General features: G+C 46.9%; 1 protein-coding gene across 1 annotated transcript in view; it reads left to right on the top strand.

Annotated features, from left to right (window-relative positions):
* Positions 1-10,539, top strand: part of LOC117364329 (tubulin alpha-8 chain) — a 41,532-nt gene extending 30,993 nt beyond the window's left edge. Inside the window, exon 5 of the mRNA XM_033953430.1 lies at positions 10,094-10,539. Within this exon, the coding sequence (XP_033809321.1) occupies positions 10,094-10,387 (294 nt within the window). The 3' untranslated portion in view covers positions 10,388-10,539. The remainder of the gene's footprint in view (positions 1-10,093) is intronic.
* The last annotated feature ends 8,401 nt before the right edge of the window (positions 10,540-18,940 follow it).

Here is an 18,940-nt window from a genome sequence, read left to right as displayed (position 1 = left end):
TGGGAAAATGAAGTGTTAAGTGACTTGTCCAGAGTCACAAGAAGCTGCAGTGGGAATTGAACTGACAACCTCAGGGTGCTTTGAGGCAGCTGCTCTAACCACTGGGCCACTCCTTCATCCCAGTGTCTGTAAATGTTTGCACAATGTTATTAAATTAATGGGCTGCTGTCATAGGAATAGGAAATTCTGCAGTCTGATTGTTATCCACAAATGATGAATTATTGTGTAATAAAATAGTTTGATTTTGCCTATCACTTTCCTAGAGAAACCAGTCTAGTGTTCTAGACTCTGGGATTACAGAAAAGGAGAAGTCTGAAACAGATTGCAAGTGATGTTGGTGTGGGAACATCAGGGGAGACAATAATAGAACACAGAGTGGGAAGACAGCTTGTTACTTATTTGATTTTTTATCCCATCCTCCCAAAGGAGGATGCTAATCAGGAGCTCAAGCATTTCCCCTGTCTATCCCAGAGTAGAGAGTGACACGGTAATCGTTACTGCAGGAAAAGCACAGTTACTTACCGTAACAGGTGTTATCCAGGGACAGCAGGCATATATTCTCACATGTGGGTGACGTCATCTACGGAGCCCCAGCGCGGACAGCTTTTCAAGCAAACTTGATTGAAGTTTCAAGTTTGCTATGCTGCACCACGCATGTGCATGCCTTCTTGCCCACTAGAGGGCGCATCCCCACCTCGTAGTCCTCAGTTCCATAGCCAGCAAAGAAGCCATCCCCGGGGAGGAGGGCGGGTTGTGAGAATATATGCCTGCTGTCCCTGGATAACACCTGTTACGGTAAGTAACTGTGCTTTATCCCAGGACAAGCAGGCATGATATTCTCACATGTGGGTGACCTCCAAGCCAACCAAAAAAGGGCAGGTGGGAGGATGGCAATTTAGGAAAACAGATTACGCAAAACTGACTGGCCAAACCGGCCGTCCCTCCTGGATAACGTATCCAGGCAGTAGTGGGAGGTGAAAGTATGAACCGAAGACCAAGTGGCAGCCTTGCAGATATCCTCCACCGGAGTAGACCGGAGGAACGCCACAGAAGCTGCCATCGCTCGGACCTTATGTCCCGTGACCCGACCATGAAGTGCGAGACCAGCCTGAGCGTAGCAAAAAGAAATACAAGCAGCCAACCAGTTGGACAAGGTGCGCTTGGAAACAGGACGTCCCAACCGATTAGGATCAAAGGACAAAAATAATTGAGGAACCTTCCGATGAGACTTGGTGCGTTGAAGATAAAAGGCCAACGCTCTCTTACAGTCAAGCGTGTGAAGCGCCGCCTCCCCAGGATGAGAGTGGGGCTTCGGAAAAAACACCGGAAGAACAATGGACTGATTGAGGTGGAAATCAGACACAACCTTAGGTAAAAATTTAGGATGGGTGCGAAGAACCACCTTGTCATGATGGAACACAGTAAAGGGCGGGTCCGCAACCAAAGCCTGCAGCTCGCTAATCCGACGAGCGGACGTGAGCGCAAGCAAAAAGATCACCTTCCAAGTGAGAAACTTAAGATGAGATTTGTCAATAGGCTCGAAGGGAGGCTTCATCAGTTGAGCCAAAACCACATTAAGATCCCAAACTACAGGAGGAGGTTTCAAAGGAGGATTAACATTCACTAGACCCCTCATGAAACGAATCACCAGAGGATGAAGAGAGAGAGATCGACCCTCGAGATGCCGATGGAAAGCAGCAATCGCACTGAGATGCACCCTAATGGAAGTCGTCTTCAGCCCAGACTTGGACAAATGCAACAAATATTCCAGAACCGAAGACACCGGAACCGAACTCGGATCCAGATGATTCGAGGAACACCAGGAAGAAAATCTGGTCCACTTCTGAGAATAACAAAGCCTAGTCGAGACCTTGCGCGAGGCTTCCAGAACCTCCCTCACAGACTGAGAAACCTGTGAAGTCATGGGGAAAGGAACCAAGCCGTCAGATGTAAAGACTGAAGATTGGGATGCAACAGCGAACCCCGACTCTGAGACAGCAGAGAGGGAAAAACAGGCAGAAGCAGAGGCTCCCTGACACTGAGTTGAAGGAGCAGGGAGAACCAGTGCTGATGAGGCCAACGAGGCGCAATGAGAATCATAGTGGCTCTGGACGACTTGAGATGAACCAACGTCCTCAAGATCAGAGGGAAAGGAGGAAACGCATAAAGGAACCTCCCTCCCCAGTCGAGAAGAAAGGCATCGGCCTCGAGACGGTCCGGGGAGTACATCCGAGAACAATAGAGGGGCAGTTTGTGAGTCTCCGGGGAGGCAAACAGATCCACCTGAGGAGTCCCCCAGCGGTCGAAGACCTCGCGCAGAACTCGGGAGTTTAGCGACCACTCGTGCGGCTGGAGAAGACGACTGAGTTTGTCGGCCAGACAATTCTTCTCTCCCTGAATGTAAACCGCCCGCAGGAAGATGTTCTGGGAGACCGCCCATTCCCAAAGGCGCAGGGCTTCCCGGCACAGGGACCAAGAGCCCGTTCCCCCTTGTTTGTTCACATAATACATGGCCACCTGGTTGTCCGTCTGCACAAGGACTACCTGATCATGCAGCAGGTGGCAGAACGCTCGAGCAGCCAGAAAAATGGCACGAAGTTCTAAAACATTGATGTGACAACTCCGGTCCTCTGCCAACCATAGACCTTGAGACCGCAAACCGTCCAGATGAGCTCCCCACGCGTACTCTGAAGAGTCCGTGATCAGGACCTTGCGATGCGGAGGAACGAGAAAGAGCAAACCCCCGGAAAGATTGGAAGAGTTGGTCCACCAACGGAGCGAGCGTCTCAAGGAAGGAGTCACAGTTATAGGGGAGGAGACTGGGTCCCGATCCTGACGCCACTGGGAGGCCAAGGTCCACTGAGGAAGCCTCAGGTGCAAACGGGCGAACGGAGTGACATGGGCCGTCGACGCCATGTGGCCGAGCAGAACCATCATGCACTGCGCCGAAACTGAGGGCAGCAACAAAACCTGGTGACTCAATCGAAGCAGGACCTCCAACCGTGGCGGGGGATGAACGAACGGAGGCGAACCGTGTCCAGCACGGCCCCGATAAACTGAAGGGATTGAGCCGGGCACAACTGAGACTTGGGGAAGTTCACTTCGAACCCCAGACGTTGAAGGAAGATGATAGTCTGTCGGGTCGCTGAAATAACCCCTTCCTTGGAGGACGCCTTGATCAGCCAATCGTCCAGGTAGGGAAACACCTGCAGCCCCCGAGATCTCAGGGCTGCCGCGACCACCACCATACACTTCGTGAAGACTCGAGGGGACGAAGCCAGTCCAAAGGGGAGGACCCGATACTGGAGGTGCAACTCCCCCACCTGGAACCTGAGGAACTTGCGGAAGGCGGGATGCACCGGAACATGAGTATATGCTTCCTTCAGGTCCAGGGAGCACATCCAGTCCCCCGATTCTAACAGAGGGTACAGGACTGGAAGGGACAACATACGGAACTTCTCCCGGACAAGGAACTTGTTGAGCCTCCGGAGGTCCAGAATGGGGCGTAAGTCCCCTGTCTTCTTCGGGACCAAAAAGTAACAGGAGTAAAACCCCCGTCCCCTTTGGTTCGGGGGCACGGGCTCCACCGCCCGAAGGCTCAACAAGGACCTGGCTTCCGACAGGAGAAGAGGAAGCTGGTCTCGACAGCCAAGAGAAGCCCCCGGCGGATGTTCTGGCGGCATGGCTAAGAAGTTTAGCGAGTAACCCTCGGAGATGATCCGGAGCACCCAAGCGTCCGACGTGATCTCGGCCCAGGCTGGAAGAAAGGCCTGCAATCGGCCCCCGATAGGAAGGGGGTCCTTTGACAGTGCGGAGGGGGCCCGCCCCCAACCGCGCATCACGTCAAAAAGACGGAGCCGGTTTAGACGCCCCTTGCGCCTGAGGCTTTGGTTGGGACGCTCTGCCCTGCTGAGGGGGACGCCGGGGCGGAGGCCTCGAGAAAGCCGGCATCGACTTCTGCGGGTATCGCCGCGGAGGAGGTCTAAACGGCTTCTGCGGCGGGGCCCTGGGTTTAGGACGGACCAATGAGGCGATAGAGCGCTCATGTTCAGACAAGCGTTTGGTTGCCGCCTCCAAGGACTCATCGAACAACTCGGAGCCAACACATGGAAGATTGGCCAGACGTTCTTGCAAGTTCGGGTCCATATCCAGGGTACAAAGCCATGCGAGACGGCGCATCGCCACCGCAAAGGCGGATACACGAGAGGCCAACTCAAACGCATTGTAAACTGCGTGAAAAAGGTAGAGACGCAGCTGAGACAAATTGGCCATAAAGGTACCAAAATCCCCCTTATGGGAATCCGGCATGACCCCATAATACCTGGGCAATGCCTTCACCATCTGCCTTAAATAGGATGAGAAGGTGAATGCGTAATTAAGGACCCTGGCAGCCATCATGGAGTTGGAATAGAGGCGACGATCAAACTTGTCCAGGGTCCGTCCCTCCCGCCCGAGGGGGACCGCAGCAGAGACCCTAGAAGGCTGAGACTTCTTCAACGCCGACTCCACCAGCAACGACTGGTGGGACAGCTGTGCTTTATCGAAGCCCTTGCAAGGGACTGTGCGGTACTTAGACTCCATCTTTGATGGAACCGCTGTGACTGTAAGAGGGGAGTCCAAGTTCCTCAGGAAGGTCTGGTGGAGAACCTTGTGGAGAGGCAGCCGAGGGGTCTCTCTGGGGGGAGAGGGCAAATCCTGCTCCTCCAAAAATTCCTTCGTGTATTGCGACCCTGACGCCAGATCAAGGTCCAAAGCCCTCCCCATATCAAGCACAAATCTCAAAAAGGAGGAGGGCTTCAAAGGCGGAGAGGGAGATCGAGAAGCCCTCGTCGCCAAGAAGGAAGGGGAGGCCTCATGGGAGTAACGAGGTTCCTTACCCGTGCCAGACCCCGAACCCCAAGAAGCCGCCCCAAGCGACCTCGACGGGGTCGGGGACCGCCCATGCCCCGAGGAACCCCTGCGGGAAGTCCCCGGGGTATGGGGCACCGAGGCACGCCCCTTCCGTCTCGGCGAAGAGTCCCTCGAGCACTCAACCTCGGAGGAACGGAAAAGCCTCGGATTATCGAGGCGGAGCTCGGAGACCCATAGGGTCTCTGCCCCGGTTGGCGAGGAGCGACCGCGTCGTCGAGGAGAGGCCTGTTGACGTTTGGGCTTCCTCGACCGACGCTTCGCCCGAGGCCGACCCGAGGGCGAGGAGCCCCGGGAGGACCTCGACGAGGACGAAGAGGAAGAGATCCTCCGAACCCTCCGCACCTTGTCCCGAGGCCGCACGCTCCGCTCAGGCTGGTCAACCAAGGTCGAGGGCAAGGTCGGGGCCGAGGCCGAAGCCCCCCCGGGGGCCGAAGTCGAGGGTACCGAGACCGAGGCAGCCGACGCCGGGGCAACCGAAGGCGGCTGGAGGTGCGCGAGGGCACCGGACAGCTCCGAGGTAATGAGCGCACGGAGTAAGTCCTGAAAGGCGGGAATCCCCATCATAGTCGGCAGATCCGGGGCCGGCGGGTGCTCCCTCGAGGGCGACCTCGGTCTCGAGTATTCCCGCGGGGCACCCGACTTCGACGCTCAGGGCGGGGCTGAGGACGACCCACCCGCCCCCGTCGATGAGCCCGAGGATGGCTTCTTCGAGGCTGGAACAGAAGAAGGAAGTGAGGACTTACCCGTCGTCGACTTCGGGGTCTAGGACACAGGCTTCGACGAAGCGGGCTGTCGGGGCGAGGTCAAGGGAGTCGAGGCCGAGGTCAAGGCCGGGGCCGAAGCCGAGGCCGACGTCGAGGCCTTCCCCGCCACGGGGTCCACAGCAAAGAGCTCTGCCATACGAGCACGACGGCGGCGGAGGGCCCTTTGCTGAAAAGTAGAGCACCGAGTGCAGGAGTCGGTCGGGTGCTCAGGACCCAGACAAAGTAAGCACCACCAGTGGGGATCGGTGATCGAAAGGAGTCGATCGCACCGGGTGCACTTTTTAAAGCCCGTCAAGGGACGGGGAGCCCCCGGAGCCGAACGAAAAATCTTTTTTTTTTTTTATTTGACGAAAACCTAAACACAAACAAATAAAAAAACAAAGTAAGCACAGCGACCGAGAAAGAAACACTCAGCCGCGGTGTCAGAAGGCAAAATAGAAGAGCACAATTTCCACAGGGCTTCTGGCTCCGCGGAAAAGACTGAACTGAGGACCACGAGGTGGGGATGCGCCCTCTAGTGGGCAAGAAGGCATGCACATGCGTGGTGCAGCATAGCAAACTTGAAACTTCAATCAAGTTTGCTTGAAAAGCTGTCCGCGCTGGGGCTCCATAGATGACGTCACCCACATGTGAGAATATCATGCCTGCTTGTCCTGGGATAATCCGTGGTTACCTTGGGAATTCCTGCGGTAACAGGGAAATGTTGCCAATTTTGTCTGGTATTACCACGGCAACCATTGATCATTCCATTGTAGTGCCACAGGAATGGGAACCGGTGCCACGGTAATACCAAAGCAATGGGGACCCAGGGCACCCTTCTCAAGACTACCTTTAATGTCCCCAGTGGTCTAGTGGCTTCTTTGGGTGCAAGAAAGAGCCCAGTTTTTTCCTGCCCACCACCGCAGGTCTAAAGATTGTCAAAATGGCTGCCAAGACTTCATGGGGGTGTATGAGAAGGAGGGAGAGAATGGTACAACAGGTGTTAACTTTTAATGTAGTGATTGTAATATGTCAGTTTTTTAAATTTATGTCTGTTATCTTTAAATATTTGCACAGTACAGGGGGATATCACTTTTTCTCTTTCTCTGGTGTTGCATTGTGGCTGCTTGGGGATTCAATTTAATATTTTTCTACGTATTTCTATTTTTAATTAATGGTTAGTTATTCTATACAGTTTGAGGGTCTTTCTATGTTCTCTGCATATAAAATAAATATGGTTTTCTGTTACCATTAACTGTGCAGGATGGATCTGTATTAATCTGGCTTCTTTAGTTTTCCAATAGGTTTATTGATATTCTAGTGCACATTGTAGTGTTTGGTGCTGTGTTTTCCTAAATAGGTATTTGTTACGTGACTCGTATGTTACTGCTATTATGGTATGGTATAGTTGCTCTTCAGGTCCCAGTGACATTTTTAGCATTCTGTATTACATCACAGTACAGTACTCCCCCAATATTCGCGGGGGTTCTGTTCCAGGAACCCCCGCAAATCTTGAAAAAACACAAATATGGTTTTTCATGGGGGAGACTGGAAAGGGCAGTGGGAGAGGCAGGAGAGAGCAGCCGGAGCGCCGGCGAGTGCAGGAAATCACTCGCTGTATGCTCCAACCGCCTCTTCCTGCACTAAGTCGGGCCTTACCAATGAGGAGCTGCGTGTCAAAGCACTATTGCAGTAACACTATTGCACAAACAACTCCACTAAAACATTAACTTTTCTCGTGGCACTGCTCCAAGCAAAAAAAGTTTTAAACGGAGGAAAAAGCCTCAGGTTAAAAGATAGACAAATAATCAGCTCTACTTCACAGGCATTAAATGCATAAAAAAACCTCCAGAACACTAATTATATCGTAGATTGTAAGCTCTTTTGAGCAGGGACTGTTTTCTTACTCTTTGTGACTCTGTGTAGCGCTATAGAAATATTTAATAGTAGTACGGTAGTAGTAGTAAATTAAGGGCCATGCAACCAAGTGAACATTGAACTGCCCATTACGTGGAACCACTTTTCATGGCAAAGCAACCATTTCTTCAGGGCAATGGGGCAATAAGTTCTGCAATAGACCATTAAGAACACGAGCTGTATCTCGTTCTGCAAAAAATGCTTTTTGATCAAAATAAACAGCAAAGATACTCACTTCCCTCAGTCAGCTTCAGCGTTCAGAATCATGGCGCTGCTGCTTTGCAACCACCCCTTTATGTAGTGAATATCTTTGCTGCACTGTGGGGATGGGATGAGGATGAATTTTTGTCCCTGTGTCACTCTCTTCAGTGGAGGATTAAGTGACTTGCGCAGGGTCACATGGAGTAGAAAACGGGGTTTGAACCCACAACATCAGGGTACTGACACACACACAAAAGACCAGTAGAGGGAAGCTCTCGCACACACTAGAGCCATGCTGTCACTTCCCAAACTCTAAGGGGATGCCTAGATCACCTAGTGACAGGGCCATCCCTGCATGGACCTGAGAATCTATTCTTCATGAAGGCAAAGATTAACCCAATCAGATTCTGAACCACCTTTATGGAGCAATTATATCATTATCATTATGTATATAATGACTATAAAATATACACAGTTCTGTACAGAGGCTTAATGGACAGTTGTTCTTGGAACTTTTTTTTATATAAATCTTTATTCATTTTAAAAACTCACAATAAGTGTAACATAAAATACAATAATTTTATACTTTAATATCACTTAATTTATCATCAAATTCTAACCTGCATCAAATATCCCCCCTCCCTTATACCCAATAATTATTTATAAGCGTAAAAAATCATAAAATATTCCCACCCCCCACCCTGGACGTATATGAACAAAAGGGAATATTTATTCTATGCAGTAATTTCAATCTTTACAGTATCTTGTTAATGGCTCCCAAATAACCTGAAATTTCTTAAAATTCCCCTGCTGCATGGCAATTACCCTTTTCATTTTGAATATGTGACATAAAGAGTTCCACCAAAAGCTATAATTCAGCCTATCCCAATTTTTCCAATTATTCGTAATCTGTTGTATGGCAACCCCTGTCATAATGGGTATAAGCTTATTATTAGAGGATATTTGGCTTTTAGCCCTCATTGACATGCCAAACAACACGGTGTCATAGGATAATGCTATCGGATTATCTAACAAACTATTTATTTGATCCCATATTGATTTCCAAAAAGCAAGTATCAGTGGACAATAGAATAACAAATGATCTACTGTCCCAGCTTCAAGATGACAGTGCCAGCATCTATTAGATTTAGAGCTATCTAACTTCTGTAAATGAACCGGGGTCCAAAATGCTCTATGTAATAGAAAAAACCAAGTTTGTCTCTAGATGCAGACACTGTACATCTCATCCTCCAAGCCCAAATACGTGGCCATTGAGATGCAGTAATGTGATGCTTGATCTCAATGCTCCAAATGTCCCGAAGACCAGTTTTTGGTTTCTTATTTAAAAATCCAGATATTAATTTATACCACTGAGCAGCCTGATGTCCCAGGAAGTCCACCTGAAAGCATAAGAGCAGCAAACTATACTGATAACTGAGATTTTTCCATTCAGGGAACCCAACCTGAATGGCCTGCTTCAACTGCAACCATCTATAATTTTGTAATTTATTAAGACCGAATTTGTGTTGCAATTGTGAAAATCAAGCAGCTTACCATCTGAAATAACATCATCCAAAGTACATATACCCGCCTTCATCCAATACTTCCAGATGACCTTAAATCCGCCAATTTAAATCTTGGATTTCAGCCATAGGGTCTGATGAGTTGGATCCTCCCTGAGCTCATGGAATATCTCCCAGACTGGTTATGGTTGGAATGGCAACTCATGTCACCATTGAGGTTGAGTCATGTGTTAAGTATTAAGATGCCTAGATTATATAAGGATAATAGAATTCTAGTAGATACATGGAAAACCTTAAAATATGTGAATAATTTAACAGTTCTTGGAACTTACAATATGATCAAGATAGACAGGACACATTAGAAAATAAATAAGAATGTGGGATGAATGTATATTAATATTCAGTGGAAAACATTCATTGACTTATTGTCATCAGCCATTCTAATCCATGAACATTACACTGGGTCTGGAAAGGCAAGTCTCTATTTATGCCAGCACTTCTGTTAAGAAAAATAAGTCTTTATTCCTCTTTCTTGTAGGATGTCAACTGATTCCAGATTTGTCCAATGGGGGTTGATCAAATCTTGGATCTACTCCAGCACATACAGAGACTACATCATTTCTGTTCGGTGGATCTGGAACCAGTTGGCAGTTCTAGTCCCTTTTTCCGTCAGATACTTATTGGTTTCTCATTTCACCTCAGAATTACTGAGATTTTACTGTTCCTTTGATTTAATTTTAATTTCCTAGATATTGATGAATATAAATATATATATCTTATATGTCTTCCCATCTACAGGTTGGCATTAACTACCAACCTCCTACTGTGGTACCCGGGGGAGACCTTGCCAAAGTACAACGAGCAGTCTGTATGCTGAGTAACACCACAGCTATCTCAGAGGCCTGGGCACGCCTGGATCATAAATTTGATCTGATGTATGCCAAGAGGGCCTTTGTTCACTGGTACGTTGGGGAAGGCATGGAGGAAGGAGAGTTTGCTGAAGCGAGAGAGGATCTGGCCGCACTTGAGAAGGATTATGAGGAAGTTGGAACAGACTCTTTTGAGGATGAAAATGATGGAGAAGAATTTTAGAAATAAAGAAAAGTAACTTATTATGCAGACCACTGGGGGAAAAAAAACTATCTGGGAGGTGGATATGAAGAGAGATTCTTAATTGGGGAATGATATTGGAGAAATTTTAAAATAAAAACTTTCTTCATGTTATTTTATGTCTTTTCTTGTGTGCCCACTTTCTCTATTTCTCCTAATTTCTCTTTTGCATATCACTCGGTCATGCTGGTTTATCACCGTAATATCTACTATGAATGACTCTAGACTTAGTGCATGGGTAGGACATAGATTAGGGAAAAGCATTAGTAAATCAGATCTCTAGGATCACTGTGCAGTGCAATTTTTGTAAATATTTGTATTTATCATTAGTTTATTCCCTAGGAAAAAAAATGTTAGTAGTCAAATATAGGACCATCCTTAAGATGTGGGGTGACCATACATGGCCTTTCCCCCTTTGACTGGCCACAAAGTCTATGAAAAGAGTCATGTTAGGAAAAGAACACAAACTGGATGCTACAAATCCCTGTTCATAAACTACGTATATACTCACAAAATATTTTACCTTGGTCATATATATAGACCTCACCAAATGAAGAATATTTGATCATAAATTAGAAATATGCAGACAAAATCTGAACTAAAGCTACAAGAAGCAAGACTCTGCTTACAGTGTACTGTTTAAACAACAAAGATTACAGATCCACTAAATCAAAACTAATGTGTTTTGTACAAACAGCTCAGCCTCTGTAACCTGCGTCTCCCTCATTTCTCTGGGGCCAAGCTATTATACTGTATACTGGCTATTGTACACACTCTTCTTACTTTCATGTGGAAAACTACCTAACCAGGACCCCAAGGGATTGTGCTGCCTCCCATCCCCAACCCCCAACCTAATATCTTTCCTTCTACGCTCTCCCTCCCCTCAGCTCCCTCCCCTGACAGTGATCCAGTATCATTTCCTCTCAAGCCCCCCTCCCCATCCCTACTGATGATCAGGGACATCAAAATTCCAGTTCCCTCCCTCCAATCTTGTGGATACTGAACTGCAGGCAAAAGGAAGGGAAGATGGAGGAAGATGTGCTAAACTTGGATTTTGGTGCCCTTTTATCACTGGCATCCTGGCCTAGTGCCTCACTGGTCCATAGGTTGAGCCATACCTTTACCAAACATACATATATAGCCAAGTTTTAATGGAAAGTCCATTAACCAACAGGTACCCTAGAAACAGTGTGTTAAATGATATCACTAATCCAATGTTCATCAACTCAGTTCTTGGGACACACCTAGCCACAGGACTGTCCCAAGCTGGAAAAACACCCCATGTGACAAGCCCCCTAGAGCTCCTATCTCACTCTCTACATCACAGCCAAGCAGGAAAACAATGAATAGGACACAATTTTGGAGCCCCCACCTGCACATAGCTCACTACGGCCCTGCCTAACTAGTCAGGTTTTCAGGATATCCAAAATGAATATGCATGAGATAGATTTCGAATGAGGTTAATACATGCAAATTTATCTCATGCATATAGTGGGCATGCTGAAAACCTGACTGGCTAGGTGTGTCCTAAAGAATGGGTTGAGAACCTCCCTGATCTAATCTAATCTCAAGCATTTCTATCCTGTTTATTCCTACAACAGTTCCTAAACCTTATGATATTTACAATAAAATCAACCAGACAGTCACTAGGAAACAGCAGAACTAAGGACAAACAAAAGTGATGGGCTGGGTCAAGAACTGGTTAAGTGGAAGGCAATAGAGGGTAGTGATCAATGGAGATTGCTTTGAGGAAAGGGATGTTACCAGTAGTGTGCCTCAAGGTTCTGTTCTTGGACCTGCTCTTTGTAACATTTTTATAAACGATATTGCTGAAGGGTTGTCAGGTAAGATTTGCCTCTTTGCGGATGATACCAAAATCTGCAATAGAGTAGACACACCGGATGGTGTGAATAACATGAAGAAAGATCTGGCAAAGCTTGAAGAATAGTCTGAAATTTGGCAGTTAAAATTTAATGCTAAGAAATGCAAGGTCATGCATTTGGGCTGCAAAAACCTGAGGGAACAGTAGAGTTTAGGAGGTGAAGAACTTATGTTCATGACAGAAGAGTAGGCCTTGGGTGTGATTGTATGTGATGATTTTAAGGTTGCCAAACAGGTTGAAAAGGTGACAGCAAAAGCTAGAAGGATGCTAGGTTGCATAGGGAGAGGTATGGCCAGTCCACGCCTCTCTCACCTCCACCCCCCCTCCCCAGTAGGGGGGGGGGGCCTTGCAGAAACAGAGAACTCATGGTGAACTTTCTTTTTCCAGCGCTGAGATCACTTTGTAGATGCTAATTAGTGGTTTTACAATTCTGTGCATCTTCGGGATAGTATGCTGAAAGTTGGCAAAGGTGACCTTTCAACAATCCAGCTGCTTGGTTCCCATAACTTGGTTCAGAGACAGGGAGCAAATGTTTTGGTACCAAGTTCTTTCATCTCGCTACACCCACATCGTCCTGCAGGGATCCTTGCTCATTATAAAAGTTTTATGGCTTTCCAGGGTGCCTGGCATATGAAGTCATACAGCACTGATAACAGTTCAGCAGAACCTTGGAGAAATATCCTCCCAGCAGGGAATGAAGACAGCAGAGGTCAGCTGGGTTAGCATTGCAAAGGCTGCATGTGTTTACAGACAGCAAGATACAGGCTGGGCCTGCCTATGGGATAATATAGGTCTGTAGTGTCCAGCATACACAAGTGAGGCCAGTATGCCCAGTTGATTCATCTGTATGTCCAGGTTATCCATGTCACTACCCAGCAGTGATGAGAGTAACTATGATAAGACTATGATGAGAGTAACTATGATAAGACTAACTATGAGGAGCCAGGAAAGTTGCAGGAGTACATTGATAAGTGTGCAGAAGAAGAGATGTCATAATTCTTGGAGCATGTTTTTTCCTTTTTTTTGAGAGGCTTAATGTCGGTCTAATAAGAAAATTTTGTTTATGAGGGTAATACCTTTTATTCCTTTTGAGTTATCTATGTTTTAACCATTTCAATGTTTATATAATTTACAATTGAGGGATACAGTTGGAGACGGTTATTTTTTTAAAAGAAAAAAAGCAAGCAATGTTAATATTCTATCATAGACTAGTGTTAAAGCCCGTTACATTAACGGGTGCTAGAAAGCAGCCCCCTTTCCCTCTCCCCCTCTAGTTCCTCCCTGACTGTCTCTCTGTGGCCCCCTTCTGTCTCCCCTCCCCCAAGCAAAGCTGTCTGCCTCCCAGCACACCCCTCCCCCAAAGCAGCCACCTTTCCCTCTCCCCCTCCAGTTCCTCCCTGACTGTCTCTCCGTGTCCCCCCTTCTGTCTTCCCCCACCAATCAAAGCTGTTTGCCTCCCAGTACACCCCTCCCCCATAGCAGCCCCCTTTCCCTCTCCCTCTCCCCCTCCAGTTCCTCTCTGGCTGTCTTTCCGTGGCCCCTCTTCTGTCTTCCCGCCCCCCCAAGCAAAGCTGTCTGCCTCCCAGCAGCCCCCTCCCCCAAAGCAGCCCCCTTTCCCTCTCCCCCTCCAGTTCCTCCCTGACTGTGTCTCCGTTGCCTCCCTTCTGTCTTCCCTCTCCCAAGCAAAGCTGTGTCTCCCAGCACACCCCTCCCCCAAAGCAGCCCCCTTTCCCTCTCCCCCTCCAGTTCCTCCCCGACTGTCTTTCCATGGCCCCCCTTATGTCTTCCTGCCCCCCCAAGCAAAGCTGTCTGCCTCGCAGCACACCCCTCCCCCAAAGCAGCCCCCTTTCCCTCCCATCCCACGGTGTGGCCGGCTCTTAGTCCCTTGCCGCCCCCTTCCTGTGGTCCCGCCAAACGTCCTTACTCCAGCAGGGGCTGCAGCACTCTAAACATGCTGCCGTGTCTGGCAGAGCAAATCAGGGCAGTAGCAGGCCGCAAAGCAGCGTGTTTAGAGTGCTGCGGCCCCTGCTGGAGTAAGGACGTTTGTTGGGACCGTGGGGCGGGAAGAGAAGAGGAGTGGCGGCAAGGGACTAAGGGAGCTGAAGGTAGGGTCGGATGGGAGGCTGAACGGGGGTTCGGGTGTGCCGGGGAGAGGAGCAAAGACGCCGCCGCCGACCTTTAGTTCTGACCGAAGTTAGTTTTTAAGTTGTAAGCCGTAGCAGCGGCTTCTCTCACGATACCTGCCTGCGTCGGAAGCCTTCTCCAACGCAGGTGCGGCTTACAACTTAAAACTAACTTCGGTCAGAAAATTACCTTGGGTTCCGCGATCGGGTCCTGTATGGTCTGCCAGTGCCTGGAGGAGCTGAAGAGCAGGGAGTCCCGTGTACAGATTCTCTGCCGGCCAGAGAGATTTGCGCGCATGCACACTCCTACTGGTGCCCTACAGCGCACGGAAAACAGAACACGCAGATGGAGTGATGGGGGGGAGGGGAGGAAAGTGGAGGAGAGCAATGCTGGTTACCACGGGGGAGAAGGGTGGAGGAGAAATATTTTGTCTCCATTAATAGTCTACCCTAAACTTCATAAAACCCATTGTTTCTAATTATTAGAGAGAATATGATATATAAAAATTATTGCATTCATTAAAAATATCTGAACATAAAGAGATGCTCATTTTCATTCCTGTGCCTATCAATATTTTATCAGCTAAGACCAGCTAGCTTATCCTTAATCCTTAGTCATTTATTAATAGTTCATATTAATGTCATTAATGTGTTAATTACCAGCAACCTGTATTGCTCTCTACGCCCAGAGTCACAAACACTGATAAGAGATGCTTTCTTCATTCCATGGGTGCACCATTTTCTTTATGCCCCCAAGAGCATAACAGATAAGAGAAATGACAGAGGGAAAGATAGCACTGAGTAGGTGAATGGGAACTGGATAAAAGGAAAGGGTAGTAGGTTTGGAGGAGGAGAAATGGTGTACAGTTTCCACTTCAGTGATTTCAGAAAAGGAGGGAAATATGACAGCAGTTGAATGGAGGTTAATACAGTGAATAGCAGAAGAGCTCATTGAAAGGCATTCATAATCTCTCTACTTTTTTCTGATTCCACAGATGGCACTTTCCAATCCGCATCAGGCAGGTTGAAATTTCCCACTTTTTTCCCCAACTTTTGGATATCTACAATCAGACTTTTATCAAGTTGCTCTTATTGTGTTGGAATTTGTAGACAACACCCATGTGAATAGGGGTTCCATTTTCTCTTTTCAAAGAGACCCATATTGCTTCTTCTTTTCTCCAGGCCCCCTATATTTCAGGTGCTTTTTGACCATCACTATCCTTCCTAAATAAAATAGATTATAGCCTGATATGTTTGCATCCCAATGGGAGTCATTAAACCATGTCTCTGTGATATCAGCAATATCTAAATCTGCTTCTAACATCAGCACTTGCAGAACATGAACTTTGTTGCTTAGACTGTGAATTTGTGATCATTGCTTTATGGTTTTATTTTAGTGGCAGTCTCATTTTCTGTATAGTTCTTTTGTTTAGTCTCAAGTTGTGCATTCCTCCATGCCCAGTTATAGCTCAGTATATAGAATCCAGGAGACAATAGGCGCATAAAAGTGCCCAATTTCTGAGCTATTGTTCTGAAGATGTATACTTGATTTATTCATTTTGTGTATGTGAATTGTAAGCCACTCCAGCATAAAATTTTATTTTTGAATCAGATACCTCACAGTCCTATGCAATTTACAAAAGATAAAACTAGCACATTAACTGTTGAATTCGCAATCAATTAAAACCATACAAAAATCATTTTCTGACTTGACTAAACAAATAAGTTTTCATTAATCTTCTAAAATGGATGTAAGAGAATGATAGTGAAATTAACGGTCAAATTATAGACTTGCAATTGGTCACAATTTCTTTTATGCTTTACTGATGGAAAAGTGAAATAAATAATATTTTGCAAGAATTGTCCCTTTTATGACTAGAATAGTAATATTCTAGTCCTGTGGAGAGGAGGGACCTTGAGCTGGAGAGTACAAGGGCCTCAAGCGACATCTTGTGGAATAACAAGCATATGTTGGAGCTCTAAAATAGGAAGAGGATCAGCAGACTAGGAAGGTTGAAACAGGGTGACATACTCCTGCATACATTTCTGGAAAAGGGAGAAAAAATTGGATAGTGACTGGACAGAGTGCGAAGCAGGCTGAGGAGACTCTGGAAATGAAGCAGGTGGAACTTTACGCTTAGGAGGTACCTGTTCAGGATCCAACGCTGGCAGAGAAGCAACTCTTTTTTGATTTGTGGATATCTTAGCCTGCTTAGCTGTGCTGCTAGATCAGGGGTGTCAAACTCAATCACATAAGGGGCCAAAATCTGAATAAAAGGCTATGTCACGGGCCAAATTTTTAATTAAGATACTTAGGGGTCCATTTATTAAGATATGCTAACCGATTTAGCTCGTGCTAAATGAGCACTTTAATAAAAGGACCCCCTAAGTGACTAAGGCTTAGTCTTAGTAAAAGTATAAGGTTACAACGTCTCCAAACCAACGCAGGGTCTGTTTTTCCCCTTCTTCTTGGTCTCACCATTAGATTTGGCCTGCCGTTCCTACCCTCCCTCCATCTCGGTTTCCTGGTCTCCTCTTCAAAGCAGCCTGCTGAGGATCGCTGGCCGGCTGTAGCGAACCCTGTCGCTGCTCCCTCTGTCCAGCAGCACTCCTTACCTGCTCCCCCTGTCCCTCTTCCCTGCTCCCCCTGCAGCCGGCTTCCTGATGTCTTTGAACTGCTGATGCTCTTCTTCAAAACAGCCTGCTGAGGATCGTGGCCGGATGTAGTGAACCTCGCAGGCCACTCTGCATCTCGGTAGCACGTTCCCTCTGACACGATCACATACATCAGAGGGAACGTGCTACCGAGGTGCAGAGCGGCCTGCGAGGTTCCCTACAGCTGGCCGCGATCCTTAGCAGGCTGCTTTGAAGAGCAGCAGTGCCGTCGGCAGCTGTTGGTGAGTGAGGGCGGGAGTGGAGAATCGCCGGCGTGTTCCCTGCCTCCATGTTCCAAAATGGAATTTGGCACAGAGGGACACAGTACGGCAGCAGCTATCACAAAACCCTAAGTGCGCATGCGCACTTAGGGTTTTATTATAGAGGATGCTATTATTGTCTCTGTACTATATCCTGAGCGGAACCCTGATTGATAATCATGTAAGATGTTAAGCCTCACTTTGGAGCCGGGCAAAATGGTAGAAACAATTATAAAAAATAAAATTGTGGAACACGTAGACGAACATGATTTAATGAGATGGGAGTCAGCATGGGTTCAGCCCAGGGAGATCTTGCCTCACAAATTTGCTTGACTTCTCTGAAGGTGTGAATAAACGTGGATAAAGATGAGACAGATGATATAGTGTATCTAGATTTTCAGAAAGCTTTTGATAAAGTTCATCACGATAGGCTCCTGAGAAAATTAAAGAGTCATGGGATAAGGGGCAAAGTTCAGTTGTGGATTGGTTATTGGATAGAAAACAGAGGGTAGGATTAAATGGTCATTTTTCTCAATGGAAGAGAGTAAACAGTAGAATGCTGCAGGGGTCTGTACTGGGACCGATGCTATTTAACTTATTTATAAATGATCTGGAAATTGGAACAAGTGAGGTGATTAAATTAGCAGATGACAAAAAAGCAAACAGGTTGCTGGGAATTATTAAAAAAGGGATGGTTAACAAGACTAAGAATGTCATAATGCCCCTGTATCGCTCCATGGTGCAACCTCCATTTAGAGTCTTGCATTCAATTCTGGTCTCCTTATTTCAAGAAAGATATAGTGGCGCTAGAAAAGGTTCAAAGAAGAGCGAGCAAGATGGTAAAGGGGATGGAACTCCTCTTGTATGAGGAAAGACTAAAACGGTTAGGGCTCTTCAGCTTGGAAAAGAGACGGCTGAGGGCAGATATGATTGAAGTCTACAAAATCCTGAGTGGAGTAGAACGGGTACAAGTGGATCGATTTTTCCCTCCCTCAAAAATTACAAAGACTAGGGGGCACTCGATGAAATTACAGGGAAATACTCTTAAAACCAACAGAAGGAAATTTTTTTTCACTCATCGAATGTGGTAAGAGCGGATAGCGTAGCTGGTTTTAAGAAAGGTTTGTACAAGTTTCTGGAGGAAAAGTCCATAGTCTGTTATTGAGAAAGACATGGCAAAAGCCACTGCTTGCCCTGTATTGATAGCATGGAATATTGCTACACCTTGGGTTTTGGCCAGGTACTGGTGACCTGGATTGGCCACTATGAGAACGGGCTACTGGGCTTGATGGACCATTGATCTGACCAAGTAAGGCTATTCTTATGTTCTTATAAGCCCTTGAGGACTTCAAAAGGACTTTAAGGTGCAAGCCATTTGGATTTCAATAAGTTAAATGTTAATTTTTGATCATGTTAGCGGACTAGCCATCATAGCAAGAGATTCATTCAAGTCCACCATCTTAGCCTTGAAAATCCTCAACGGATATCAAAATGTTTTCCTGTAAACTCCAGTCAGACCAGATAGAAGATGGCTTAATTATCAAGCTATTTTACATCCCTCCTAAGAAATGGTCCACCGCTAAAGACAACTTCTCTGAATTCCTCCTAACAAACT

The sequence above is a fragment of the Geotrypetes seraphini genome, chromosome 7, assembly GCF_902459505.1.
Source record: "Geotrypetes seraphini chromosome 7, aGeoSer1.1, whole genome shotgun sequence".
In the NCBI taxonomy this organism is placed as follows: Eukaryota; Metazoa; Chordata; class Amphibia; order Gymnophiona; family Dermophiidae; genus Geotrypetes; species Geotrypetes seraphini.
This window is presented reverse-complemented; position numbering and strand designations above follow the sequence as displayed.